Source organism: Aethalodelphis obliquidens, unplaced genomic scaffold (genome assembly GCF_003676395.1).
Source record: "Aethalodelphis obliquidens isolate GAN/ISIS:26980383/991018 unplaced genomic scaffold, ASM367639v1 scaffold14, whole genome shotgun sequence".
Taxonomy (NCBI): Eukaryota; Metazoa; Chordata; class Mammalia; order Artiodactyla; family Delphinidae; genus Aethalodelphis; species Aethalodelphis obliquidens.
In genome coordinates, this window is record NW_020837958.1 from 6,501,033 (window position 1) to 6,515,729 (window position 14,697).

Sequence of the window (14,697 nt, forward strand, 5' to 3'; positions counted from 1 at the left end):
CAAAAGCATTGGCTACCTTTGTCCTGGACTATCTTTTCAAGGATGCTTGTACAGTAAGTCCCCCACATACAAACAAGTTCCTTTCAGAGAACGCGTTCATAAGTCCACTTTGTTTGTAAGTCCAACAGGGTTAACCTAGGTACCCAACTACACAATCTGCTATATAGTACTGTACTTTAATAGGCTTATAATATTTTCACACAAACAATACATAAAAAACAAACATAAAAAATAAAGAAAACATTTTAAATCCTACAGTACCATACACTGAAAAGCACAGTAGCACAATACAACAGCTGGTGTCCAGGAGCTGGCATCGAGTGAACAGGCAAGAAAGTTACTGACTGGAGGTGGGAGAGGAGGTGGGAGATGGTAGAGCTGAAGGATCATCAGCAATAAGAGATGGAGGGCAAACTGCAATTTCACTCATGCCTGACATTGATGGAATGTACGTTCGCATCTTTGAAAGCTTGCAACTTGAAGGTTCACATGTAGAGGACTTACAATATAGCAATCAGCCTTGGAGGATAGCTCTAACGTCTCCTTCTGGAGCAAGGGACAGATTTTCCTACAGACTTGGAACATAGAGATAGTATATAGAGCATGGGCCAAGCGGTCTTCTGCTCATTACAGAAAATTAGGGCTCCGTAAGTCAGTGTTAATCTCCTATAATACAACCTTCTTTTTATTGTCTTATGGGAACTAGGATTTTGGGAGGTGGCACAAGTGCTGATACTCTGGCTACTTTTATTATCATGAGTAATAAGTCCTTTATTTCTGACCCAGGAGTCTCATGTGTTCTGTTAGCATACGTGAAACTGTGGCAGGCTACATTGTTAGTTTATAAATAGAATAAAATCTCAGACCCTTCATAGCTTTTGACTGAAGTATCCAAATTAAGTATCTTGGACCTACCACCTAAATTAGCAATTTTAATACATGGTAAGTCAAAGTTTTTTAAAATTTGAAGAGGATTTAAGCTTCAGAATATTCCAGACTAATATAGTAAAAAGCCATCAAAAATGTTAAAATGTCATCATATTTCCACCAGATTTAAAAAATAAAATGGTTGAAACATTACAAATAAAGTTGAATTCTACTTTGTCCTTTCTCAGAACACTGCTTTTCTCTTCTTTCCTGGAGGCAATTACCATCTTGATTTTGGTGTGTGTCCTTACAGTCCATGATTTAATACTTTCACTATATATATGCAAAGATATGTAGTTCTAGTTTGTGTTTTTTAAAAAAATTATATAATTTGTTTCATAGTGTATGATTTCTTAACGATCTTTTCTCGCTCAACATTGTTTTTAGATCTAGCCTTGTGGATGCATATTGATCCCATTTATTAATTTTCTTCTGCTTCACTATATGAATATAACATATTTTATTCATCTAAACATTACTGATTAGGCATTTGAGTTGTTTCCAGTATTTTACTATTGCAAACAATGCTGTGATGAACATCTTTATGTCTTGGGACGATGAGGGCACCTTTCTCTTGGATGACTAATAGAATGTGGCAGAATTGACATGGTGCCAGTCTGGGCCTAAGAAAACAAGGCAAGCTCTACTTTTGCTTTTTGGAGGAAGCCAGCTACTATGTTAGAGATCCAACCACTCTGAGACTGCCATGCTGTGAGGAAGTCCAATCTAGCTACGTGGAGAGGCCATGAGGAGAGATGTCCCTCTAGTCTCCCTGCTGTTCCAGCCATCCTAGCTGAAGTGCCAGACATATGAAGAAGTCACCTTTGACTTTCCAGCCATGGCAAGTGTCACAAGGAGTAGAGACAAGCTGTTTCCACTGGGGCCCTGCCAAAATCGCAGACTCAAAAGCAAAGAAATGATGACTAGTTTTGAGCCACTAAGTTTAGATGATGAAAATACCCATTTTTCTCGTGGGCATTCTTTTCTTGTATTAATGAGAAAGTATTCTTTATATACTATGGATACACGTTTCTAGTGTCTTTGTGAGGAAACTTGACTCATCAAGGTATAAACTCAAATGCTTTTATTTTTTTCGTCAACTGCTACCAACTGTACTATGTTGAAGCCTCGTTTTCCACTAGGACAATATCTGAGCATCTGCATTACTTTTCAGCCGCATTCCATTATTAGAACAGACTCTTAACATTTTCTAAAATTTATTCCTGAGTGTTTTAAAATCAAAGTCTCTTATTCGATTAAAAAATTCTCTAGGAACTTCCCTGGTGGCACAGTAGTTAAGAATCTGCCTGCCAATGCAGGGGACATGGGTTCAAGCTCTGGTCCTGGAAGATCCCACATGTCATGGAACAACTAAGCCCGTGTGCCACAACTACTGAGCCTGCGCTCTAGAGCCCATGAACCACAACTACTGAGCCTGTGTGCTACAACTACTGAAGCCCACGTGCCTAGAGCCCGTGCTCCACAAGAGAAGCCAGTGCAATGAGAAGCCCGTGCACCACAATGAAAAGTAGTCCCCGCTTGCCGCAACTAGAGAAAGAGCATGCAGCAACGCAGCCAATAAATAAATAAATAATCCTCTAGCTCTCCCTCCTAAATAGGTGAGACGTGCAGGGGGTAGGAGTTTGGAACAGTATGTGTCGGTGCGTATGGGACACGTGTAATCTCAACACACATGGGATGTTGGACAGGCAGGAGTGATGTGAGGCAGATTATTCCCTGCTTCATGCTCCTAAAGTGTTGAGGCTTAGTTCTTTCCTTGGTTGGCCTTAAATGGTATTTGAGATTGATGTCTGTGGACTCCATAGGACAAGATAATGGTTCCCACAGATTCAGCTGATGATGGTCTCTTCTCAAGCAGCCTCTGAAGGCATTGTGGGTTCCTTTCATGATTGGCTATATCTTCCACTGATCCTCAATTGACAGCTTTACAGAATATTTTTTTTAACTGAGTGCCTGTTTGCTTTATGATGTAACCATCACCGGCAAGACTGTAGCCCCAAATCTGAGGAAACTGGAATGCAGGTTTGGGATCCAGGAGTCCTGAACTTCCTTCTTCTGCCCTGTGGGCTCCCACCGTGCCTTCACTCCCAATCGTCTCTTCTCCTACTCCACTAGTGCAAGGAAGATCATCAAGTTCAGTGGCTAAGTAAACATCCTACCAGAAGCAAAATATCAATATGACCTTCTTGCAGCCATCGTCAAACTACCAATCATTGTCTTGAGTGTTCCCTTGGTTTGGGGGAGAGGAAGCCCCTCCTTCCCTTCCCTTAGAGAGAGGGGAAAGAAGGAAAAATAGCTTCTATTTACAAACAAAAGACAACTTATAACTTCCTTTCGTCCACATATAAATCAGAGGTTTAGGGGAAAGGTGGTGTCAGTTTTGTTGAAACTGCGTCTCTGTACAAGCTCTGACGGGAGTGACAGCTGGAGGTTTCTGATCTTGAATGTGTGTTTCTTGGATCTGTTTTTCTCAGCCAAGTCTTGGTTTTCCTAACATCATCCTTTCATATAATTAACTCTTTGTTAGATATGCTACAAAGATCTATACCCAAACTGTGGGTTGACTTTTAATTTTGTTTATTGTGGCTTTGGTCTTACAGAAGTTTTAATTTTGATGTGGTCAAGTTTATGTATAACCAAAGAAATACTTCCATAAAGTCATAGAAGCATGTATTTTCCTTAATAGCTTAAAATTTTGCTTCTTTCATTAAGGTCTCTCATCCATCTGGAACTTATAAAAATTCATATATGATGTGATAAGGGGATATAATTTAATTTATATAGAAAGCCAATGGTTCCAACACAATTTATTGAATGTCTATTCTTTTCCCAGGAATCTGAAATACCAGTTTTGTCTTATATCACATTTCCATATGTGTATAGCTCTGTTTCTAATATTTTTGTTTCCTTAGTATATTGCTCCTCTTTGAAGCAAAACAGTACTGTCTTCATTACTATGGCTTTATATATCCTAAGATCTAGTAAGTCTCCCATCCTTTCTCCCAGAATAATTATGATTATTCTTGACCCTTTAGTCTTGCATATGAATTTTAGAATTGATATAAGTTCTGTAAAAAACTATGTTACGATTTTGATTAGCACTGTATTTGGATTTATAGATTAATTTGGGTATGAACGAACTCTTTAATGTAAAAAAAATGAAGTAGTTGCCTAGCAGTCTAAATCCATAAATGTTTCCATTTATTGTATACCTAATATATCTTTCTTACTTGGCACTATTTTTATGCAAAGCTTTATCTATTGTCATGGTCAATGCCTAACACAAAGCTTCTCTCAATAAATATTTGTGGAATTAATGAATGAACCATGTAGACATTTGTGCTAGACATATTTTAACTTAGAATGTGTTTTGGGAACTCTATGTCATTAGCTATAAATTTTCCAAATTACAAAAATGTCCTTCCTGATTTAGTTTGAGAATGTAGTCTCTCAACAAGAGTGCCTAATTATTAAAGCTGCACTAAGTCTACATTTTGCATTTTGTGTGGTCCTATGTTAGTAATTATTGTATCATTTCTGCTTATTTGTTGAGGATGGTGGAGTGAGTTACATCTTCAGATTATATTTTTTAAACCCCTTATTGAAGTATGATTGATGTAAAAAATTTTTACATATTTAATATACACAACTTGATGAGTTTGGAGATATACATCCATAAAACCACCATCACAATATATGCCATAAACATGTCCATCACCTCCAAAAGTTTCCTTCTGCCTTCTTTATTTGTAATAATAGTAATAAAGGCTGTGTCAATTTACATTCCCACTAACAGTGTACAAGACTTCGCTTTTCTCCACACCCTCCCAACACTTGTTATCTCTTGTCTTTCATAATAGCTATTCCAACAGGTGTGAGGTGTCTCATTGTGGTCTTGATTTGTATTTTCCTGATGATTAGTGGTACTGAGCACTTTTTCATATACCTGTTGGTCAGTTGTTTGTCATATCTATTCAGTTCCTTTACCCATTTTTAAATCAAATTGTTTTCTTTGCTATTGAGTAGTATGAGTTCCTTATATATTTTGGATATTAACCCTTTTTAGATATATTTTCTCCCATTTAGTAGGTTATCTTTTTATTTTGTTGGCTGATTCCTTTGCTGTGAAGAAACTTTTTAGTTTGATGTAGTCCACTTATCTACTTCTGATTTTGTTGCATGTGCTTTTGGTGTCATATCTAAGAAATCGTCATCAAAATTAATGTCAAAACATTTCCCCCTTTGTTTTCTTCTAGGAGTTTTATGATTTCAGGTCTTTAATGCTTAAGTCTTTAATCCATTTTGAGTCGATTTTTGTGTATGGTAAGATAGGGGTCCAATTTCATTCTTTTGCATGTAGCTATTCAGTCTTCCAACACCATTTATTGCAAAGACTATCATTTCTCATTGTATATTCTTGGCTCTTTTGTTGTAAATTAATTGACCATATATGCATGGGTTTATTTCTGGGGTCTCTATTCTGTTCCATTGATTTTTGTGTCTGTTCTTATGCCAATACTATACTGTTTTGATTACTATAGCTTTGTACTATAGTTTGAAATCAGGACGTGCAATGCTTCCAGCTTTGTTCTTCTTAAGATTGCTTTGCCCATTTGGGTTCTTCTGTGGTTCCATACAAATTTTAGATTTGTTAATTCTATTCTGTGAAAAATGCCATTTGAAACTTGATAGGGATTGCATAGAATCTGTGGATCACTTTTGGTGGTATGGAAGTTTTAACAATAATAATTCTTCTGATCCTTGAGCATGGAATATCTTTCCACTTATTTGTGTCATCTTCAACTACTTTTATTAATGTCTTATTGTTTTCAGTGTACAGATCTTTCACCATTTTGGTTGAATTTATTCCTAAGTATTTTATTCTATTGATCGTATTTCAAATGGGATTGTTTGCTTAATGTCTCTTTCTGATAGTTCATTGTTAGTGTAGAAAAATGTGACTGATTTTTGTATATTGATTTTCTATGCTGCAACTTCAGTGGATTCAGGACTGTCATAACAAAGTACCAACAACTGAGTGGCCCAGAACAATAGAAATTTATTATCTCACAGTTCTGTAGGCTAGAAGACAGATTAAGGTGCTGACAAGGCCATGCCCTCTCTGAAGGTACTAGGGAAGGACTTTTTTTTTCCCCCCCAAAACAACATTTGATTTGAGAATAATGGGAAAATTAAGTAATGGGAATTGGACCCTCATCAGGGTCTTCTGGGAAATCAGAAGAACCACCCTCTTCTGCAGCTCTATGCTTCTTTAGTTTAGCAATCAATTATTTCGCTGGATTGAAGATGCCATTGGTCTGCTGGTCACAGACATAGCACGGGGTGGTACAGAAATGCTGCAGTGCACAGCTCTCACAGAAATAATGCCTGTGTAAGGAACAGCACCAAAGACGGAGGAGAGCTTAAACAAGCTTTATTTGGGAACGCTCCCAGGCGAGGTTCACTGGTCCGAGAGAAAGGGGCCAGAGAAGTCGCACCCGGGCGAGGGTTTGGGCAGAATTTATAGGGGAAGAAGGGAAAGGGGTGTGTGAATCTGGGAGGGCACAGGTTATTCCTTATTTGGTGGTCTCTTCGGGTATTGTGGCAATATCTGGTGCCGGTTGCATCAGTCTTGGGACCGTTAGTCCCACCCCTCGAAAGGCGGGAAGTCTGGGCCAGGTGGAAAGTCCCCAGGTCAGTTCCTGGAACTGCGTGGTCCGGAAAGTCCCCAGGTCAGTTCCTGGAACTGCGTGGTCTGGAAAGTCTCCAGGTCAGTTTCTGGAACTGGGTGGTCCGGAAAGTTTCGGTCTGATGCAACCTCTGAATCTGATTGCATTCCCCTGCCTCGGGCCAGTTGGCCTTACATCCCGACATCTTTCGTGTAATGGGGCGGCGTTCTGATCTCTGGCTACTTCTTGCTGAATGGGGGCGTCGAAAGGGGAGTCGGGCGACCAGAGGTCCGAGGCTTAAGGTAGACCAGTGGGGGGTTCTGTAGGAAGCAAGGTGTAAGGGCCGAGGAGCATTTGGTTTGTGGCCACCCGAGAGACTTCCTCCATGCGCCTGTGAAGGAACCTAAGAAAACAGGGAGCAAGCATGAACAAGATACAGATGAGAATTAAGGGGCCTAAGATTGGTGTTAGCCAGGTATAGAGGGTGGATCGCCACCAATCGGGGGTTGGGGAGGCGGACTGTTGGTGTTTGCGTTAAAGTTCTTCTCTTAAGCGATGGAGGGCGTTTACGTTGTCTTCAACGAGTCCTGTTTCATTGATGTAATAGCAGCATTCCTTCTGTAGGAAGAGGCAGGTACCTCCTTTGTCGGCCGTCAGGAGATCCAGGGCTCATCGATTCTGGAGAGCGACTCGAGCTACTGAGGTGATCTGGCGCTGGAGGGAGGTGATGGAGGTGGCAGCAGCCTCGATGGCTAGCTGGAGTTTCTGTTCTAGGTCACGGGATGTTGAGACACTGTGTGTTACGGCTCCTCCCCCGATGCCCGCAGCAACGAGAGAGGAGGCGAGGGAAATGCCTGCGACCATAGGGAGAAAGATGGCCCTTTGGCCCTTAGAGAGGTCGACGGCCCATGTGAGTGCTATCAGTTCAGCCCTTTGAGAGGTTGTTCCTTCTGGGAGGCTGTTAGCCTCGATAATAGTTGAGACAGTTACCACCGCATAGGCTGCCCGTCGGCGTCCGTCAGGACCGAGTATTGAGCTGCCATCTACGAAGAGGGTGCGGTCCGGGTTTGAAAAGAGGGGTGTCAAAGAGTCCCTCTCTCGGCGGGCTGAGGGCCTCTACGACTTGGGGGCAGGAGTGGGAAGGGGAGGTCCCGGTATCGAAGATAGGCAAGAGGGAGGCCGGGTTTAGGCGGGGGGAGAGGTCGAGGGAGATAGCAGGGCTTTCAATGAACAGTAGGTGGAACTCCTGGATGCGGGAGGGGCCCAGGAGGGAGAGAGACTTGTGGCCTAGGAGGTCGACCAGCCGGTGGGAGGAAAACACGGTTAGTGGGTGGGCCAGAGTCAGTTTGAGTGTTTGTTTGGTCAGTTCGGCTGCCGCTGCTAGGGCCCGAAGGCATGGTTGCCATCCCCGAATGGTTGGGTCTAGCTGTTTGGAGAGGTAAGCCACGGGGCGGTAGGAAGGTCCTACAGGCTGGGCAAGGAGTCCAGTGGCTATTCCGGCCCGTTCATCCACAAAAAGGTGAAAAGGTCGGTTTGGGTTGGGCAGAGAAAGGGGAAGAGAAGATATCAGAGCGTTACGGAGGGTGAGAAAGGCCTGTCGAATGGCGGAAGGAGAGGTGAGGGGTCCTTGAGGGGTTTCTTTAGCGGCTAGATATAAGGGTTTAGCGAGGAGAGCAAAGTTAGGGATCCAGTGCTGGAAAAATCCTATAAGGCCCAAAAAGGAGAGAACTCGTTCCGCTGTTTCCAGAGGCTGGAATTCACGGATAATCCGGGTGCGGTCGGCTGTTAGACCTTTTGTGGTAGGGGTAAGGTGGAGCCCCAGGTAGGTTACAGAAGATACAGATAACAGCCTTGGCTGGGGAGACCCAATAACCGCGAGAGCCAAGGTAATTGAGGAGATCTGCAGTATGTTGTCTTGAGAGGTTGAGAGACGGGCTACAAAGGAGGAGGTCATCTACATATTGAAGGAGTGTGCTGGGGGTAAGGGAGCAGGAAGTGAGGTCCCGTGCCAGCGCCTGACCGAAGAGATGAGGACTGTCACGGAAGCCCTCGGGAAGAACTGTCCAGGTGAGCTGACTGGAAGTATGAGTATCCGGATCTGTCCAGGTAAAGGCGAAGAGGAAATAGGAGTCGGGATGTAGGGGGATAGTGAAAAAGGCATCTTTGAGATCCAGAACCGTAAAGTGGGTTGTGGATGGGGGGATATGGGAGAGCAAGGTGTATGGGTTTGGTTCTACTGGGTGGAGAGGAATTATGGCCTCATTCATTAGTCAGAGGTCCTGGACCAGGCGATAATCCCCAGAGGCCTTGCGGACAGGCAGGATGGGGGTGTTGCAGGGAGAATCAGTGGGGATAAGGAGTCCCTGGTTTAGGAGTCTGGTGATAATAGGTTGTAGGCCCCTAAGGTGAGTCTCAGAGATGGGAAATTGGGGCCTTGATGGAAATTTGGAGGGGTCCTTTAGGCGGATGAGGATGGGGGAATGGTATGTTGCTGTTATGGGCTTAGAAGTATCCCAAACTTGGGGATTAATTGGGTTCAGTGTGATTGGAAGAGGGGAATAGGAGGGGGAGGGTTCTAGAGACAGGCCAAGAAGAGGAAGCAGGAGTTGGGAGGAGGAGACCTTAGGGTCAAGTCTAACCAGCTGGAGGGAGGCCCCTAAGTGGAAAAGGACATCTTGGCCTAGCAAGGGAACTGGGCAGGATGGTATGACTAAGAAGGAATGAGTAAAAGGGAGTCCTTCGATATGACATGGGAGTGGACCAGTCTGGAGTGGGAAGGATGGTTTGCCATCAATACCCATGACCGAGATCTGGGAAGGAGAAACTGGCCCGGAATAGGTAGGCAGGACCGAATAGGTAGCCCCCGTGTCCACCAGAAATGAGATGGACTTACCCGCTACCTGTAGCGTTACCCTGGGCTCGGCGAGGGTGATGGGGGTCTTCGAGTCCGGGCGCCGTCAGTCGTCAGCCAATCCCAGCAGTTTGAGTGGTAATGCCATTGGGTCGGCCTGCCCCCCGCATGGAGACGCTGAGGGAGGGCCAGTCGTAGGGCAGTCACTCTTCCAGTGTCCCGTTAGCCCGCAGCTGGGACAGGGCTTAGAAGGAGGTCAGGGATTGGGACATTGGCGAGCCCAGTGGCCTTCTTTTCCGCATTTGAAGCAGGCCCCCGGCGGGGTTGCCTTTTGCGGACCCCGTGGATGCTGTGATCCATGGGAGATGGCCGGCCTTAGGGCGGCTACAGGAGCTTGGGTTTGGAGGGCCACCTTCTGGCGCATCCGAGCCTGTCGGCTGGATTCTGCCAAATCCTCACGGCCATTATAGACTTTAAAGGCCATCTTTACCAGATCTCGAATAGGGGTCTGAGGGCCATCTTCTGCCCGTTTTAATTTCTTTCGGATGTCCGGGGCTGATTGGGTAATAAAATGGGTGGCTAGGACCGCTGCCCCCGCCTGGGTGTCGGGATCCAGCCAGGTGTAGAGAGTTAAGGCCTCTGTAAGGCGACTGAGAAAGATAGCTGGATTTTCGTTAGCTTCTTGGGTTATCTCTTTTAGTTTTTCAAAATGGACTACCTTATGAGTGGCAGCCTGCATGCCAGCCAGGAGGCATTGGATCATGAAGTCGCGTTTACAACGGCCATCTTGGTCATCCTGATAAGTCCAGCCTGGATCGGTGCCAGGTATGGCAGTCGCTCCGACAGGCATGGAGTTGTCGGTAAGTTGAACCTGATTTGCATGGTTTCGGGCAGCAGTTTGAATTCTTTCCCTCTCGTCAGGGGTCAGGGTAGAAGATAGGATCACAAAGATATCGTGCCAGGTTAGGTCGTAAAGCTTGAGAGAGGTAGCGAAATTCTTTGATGTAGCGGGAAGAGTCGGCAGAAAAGAAGCCTAATCGCTTTTCTATTTGAGAGAGGCCTTGGAGGGAAAAGGGAACATGAACTCTAACTAATCCTTCCGCTCCTGCTGCCTCCCTCAGAGGGCAGAGGAGATTTGGATCTTGGGAGTCGTGAGAGCGTGTATGTGCACTAACTGGCGAAGCAAGGGGTGTGGGAGGAGAAACCGTTGAGGGAGGCGGGGAAGCGGTTGGATGGGCCGGAGCAGGTTAGGGAGGAGGAGGGACCGCTTCAGGGTAGGGTGGAGGTTGGAGAGGAGCTCTGGAGGAGCTAGAGGCGAGAGATTCGGGTGGGTCGGCTAGTGGAGAGGAGTCATCGTCAAAGGAAATTAGGGCCTTGGATGTAGGAGATGTCTGTTTGGCAAGAAGGATCTGGGAAGTGGAACAATCAACGCAGAGGGAAGGGCGGGAGCGTAAATACCAGAAGGCCTGGACATAGGGGACCTCAGACCATTTGCCCGTCCTGCGGCAGTAATTATCTAGATCACGGAGGATGTTAAAATCGAAAGTCCCTTCAGGAGGCCATTTGGATTGATTGTCTAGAGGATATTGTGGCCAGGCCACAGTGGAATAGAAAATAAGCCGTCAGAAACGGAGATCTTGGGAGAAGCCGAGGGCTGTAAAATTGGCTAGGAGACACCCCAGGGGCGTCTTAGGATATGGTTTCGATTGTGAGGTTCCCATGACCTCTAGTCTGTCCCTGAGTGAATGGAGAGGGAGAGGCCTCCCTGGTCTCAGTCTCCAATTCACAGCAGGTCAGAGGGCGGTCAGGTGATTGGGACGTCTCCACAGTTGCCCGAGGCCCGGACAGAGGACGGAGGAGTCCCTGACGCGGCCGCGATTAAGGACAGGGAGTCCGGTGGGCAGGGACTCTGAGGGTCGGAGGGAACAAGGGAGGGGAACTTACCCTGTTTTCTGCCGGATCGGGTGGATGAGTAGAGGTTCCCTGGTTGTCTCCTGGGGGAGGGGAGGAGCGGCCCGCGCGGTAACCCGCGGGGCTTGGTACCCCTCCCGGGTTTCGGCACCAAATGTAAGGAACGGCACCAAAGATGGAGGAGAGCTTAAACAAGCTTTATTTGGGAACGCTCCCGGGCGAGGTTCACTGGTCCGAGAGAAAGGGGCCAGGGAAGTCGCGCCCGGGCGAAGGTTTGGGCAGAATTTATAGGGGAAGTCGGGAAAGGGGTGTGGTGAATCCGGGAGGGCGCAGGTTATTCCTTATTTGGTGGTCTCTTCAGGTATCCTGGCAATATCTGGTGCCGGTTGCATCAGTCTTGGGACCGTTAGTCCCGCCCCTCGAAAGGCGGGAAGGCTGGGCTGGGTGGAAAGTCCCCAGGTCAGTTCCTGGAACTGCGTGGTCCGGAAAGTTTCAGTCTGATGCCACCTGTGAGTCTGATTGCGTTCCCCTGCCTCAGGCCAGTTGGCCTTACAGCCTGCACTTGGTGACAACTGGGTTTTGGAAGGTCTGGAGACGGATGAAACACTTGAACGGTATTTACACCTCATCGCTTCCCACTTCATAGTTTTCATCCTTATGGACATCATAGCGACCCTCGTCAAGCTCACGTTCGATCTGCCAGCCATGTTTGTAATCTGAACGGTCATGGAGGAATTTGCAGCTGTCTCCAAAGCCGCAAAAGCCAGTCTCCTTGTAGTCCTTACAAACGTCGGGCTGGTAATCCCAGCGCACGGTGGCACGCAGATGCTCGGGAGCTCGGATGGGGCCTTTCCTCACCATCTTGGAGGAAGCATTGCCCATAGATGTATCCTTGGGTTTCATGTACTTCTGATAATTATTGATTCCCCGATAGATCTTGTCATCTTCCTTGTGCCTCAGCTCCTCCTGGATCTTCTGGCTGCGCTCAAAGATGGCTTGTGCGTCGCGCTCCTTCTCTGTGTCTAGCTCATAGACAGCAGTCGCGCCCATATCCTCTGGCCCCACGGGTTTCCCTGAGCGAGTGGACTTATAGACCACGCCGAGACTCTCGGGCTCGTTCTCCTCCTCCTGGCTACTCTGGTCACCATAAGCTGCCTTCTGTTTACCACTGCCAGAGGTCTTCTGTATCATTGGATTGTGGGTCGCCCGCTTCTTTTTCCGGCTAACCACAGCGCTGCCTTCATCACTGCTGCTGCTGCCGTCTCCGGACTCTTGGTGGCAGATGGGGCGCTTTCTGAGACCTGTAGCCCCTTTTCGCCCAGGCTTTTTGAAAAGAAAGGTGCACATCTGGTCTGTCATCTTCCCTGGAAAAAGTTGCTCTGCCGTTTTAAGAGTCTCGGGTTCCCAAACGGCTGTGGCCTGCTGGGTGGGGCGGGGCTTCTTCACGTCACTGCACGTAGTGCGCTCCACCGCACGTGCGTGCAAAATCGGTTGCGGAAAAAGGCGTGGCCATGGACACTGCGGGAGCACGAGTGGCCATAGTTCTTTGACTTGTGGTAGCATAACTCCAGTGTTCACATGGCTTTCTCCCTGTGTGTTTGTCTGTCTTTTCACATGGTGTTCTTTTTATCAGGACAGCAGTCATATTGAATTAGGGACCCATCCTACTCCAGTTTGATCTCGTCTTAACTAATTACATCAGCAATGATCCCATTTCCAAATCAGGTCACATTCGGAAGTAATGGGAGCTAGGGCTTCAACGTATAAATTTTGGGGGGGTGGGCTCAATTCAACACATAGCACATCTGTTAGATCACCTGTTACAACTTATTATAATTAGTTTATTTATTTTTTATAATTAGTTTATTTACATGTCTTTATTCCTTAACTCCTCTGCAGAATATAAATTCTTTCAGGGATTCCTCATTAACCATTAAAAAACAAAAAGAAAAAAAACTCCCAGTGCTTAGCACATAGCCTGATACAGAAGAAGGCAAAATACTAGTTGTATGGCTATTTTAAGTGGTAGACTCTGATAATCTAAGGTCTGGGATTTTTATTCTCCCTTTATTATAATGACATCTAATATTTACCCCAAACTCTAGTTATTTGGTTGCCCCAAATAAGGTATTACTTATTTTTTTGGCAGGTAGTTGATACGGCTTTAATTAAATCTAATGGGACAATGTGATAGATTAAACCAGGCATTTCTTCATGCCATTTGGTGATATGACCGAGGAAATCAGTCTTTAAAAATTCCTTAAGGCATTTTCATTTCATTTAATGATCAAATTAGATATTGATGTATTTAACCTCAATATCTTCTGTATTGTTACCTGCTTTAATTTGAATTTAGAAGTGATCAAACACAGGAGGTCATTAGCTGCATGACGGCACATTCTGGTTTTGTGAATTCATGTTCAAGTCTGATGCTTGAAAATCAGTTCACTGTAAGCTTTGGATATGAGACTGTAGTATGTATTTATCTTTCCCTTATGGTTACCCATCACCTGACCCATTTTTTCTTATGTTTGGGGAATCTCCCTTGTTCCCATTCTGAATCTTGTTGAGACGTTGAGATGCCTCCTACTACAGAAACTGAAAATGCCCAATCCTTACTTTCCTAGCCTTTACTGCAATTTAGGACTCTTGGGGAACTCTCTGGCTGCAGTGCTACAGGAAGATCAGAAACTGCGGTAATAATGGTGGCAGTCAGTGCTTGGTAATACAATGCTGTGTTTGGTGGAAGAACCAATGGTGTCTTCCCCAGGCCAATGATGTGGCATGTTTTGTATGTTGCTCCTGGCTGCAGATCTTCAACAGGGCTGCTGTGTTGCAATGCACACCATACATGGCTGGCCTTGAACCTAGTTCTTCAATCATCCTGGTGAGTCTGAGACATATGCTACCCTTTGAATAAATTCCTGGCCCCTATCATTCCCAGTCAATGATAACTTCTTCAATTTTCAACTAAAATCCTTGACAAGTACAAGGATATTCAGTATTTAACTGATGTACCTATAATGAGATATTAGATGTGTAGACCAAAATAAGTTGTTCAGTCTTATGTTTGTCATGAAGATTAGTCTTGTACATCAGCTTCTATGCTGGCTTTGATTGATACTTTTTTTGTTCATTTTCTAAGTCTCACTTATTTTTCAATAAATGTTTTTTGAGTGCCTGAGTGTTAGTTCCTATGGCTACCATAACAAATTACCACAAACTTGGTGGCTTAAAGCAATATAAATTTATTCTCTTATATTTCTGGAAGCCAGAAGTCCAGAATCAGTTTCACCGGGCTCAAGTCAAGGTGTTGGC

The 14,697-nt window shown here is 45.2% G+C and overlaps 1 protein-coding gene across 1 annotated transcript; it reads right to left on the reverse strand.

Annotated features, from left to right (window-relative positions):
* Nucleotides 1–6,140: 6,140 nt before the first annotated feature.
* On the reverse strand, nt 6,141–12,942 carry LOC113625148 (E3 ubiquitin-protein ligase RNF113A-like). The gene is given in 2 exon segments (XM_027115663.1): nt 6,141–6,336; nt 11,936–12,942. Coding segments are annotated over 2 exon segments (1,203 nt in total).
* Between the last annotated feature and the right edge of the window lie 1,755 nt (nt 12,943–14,697).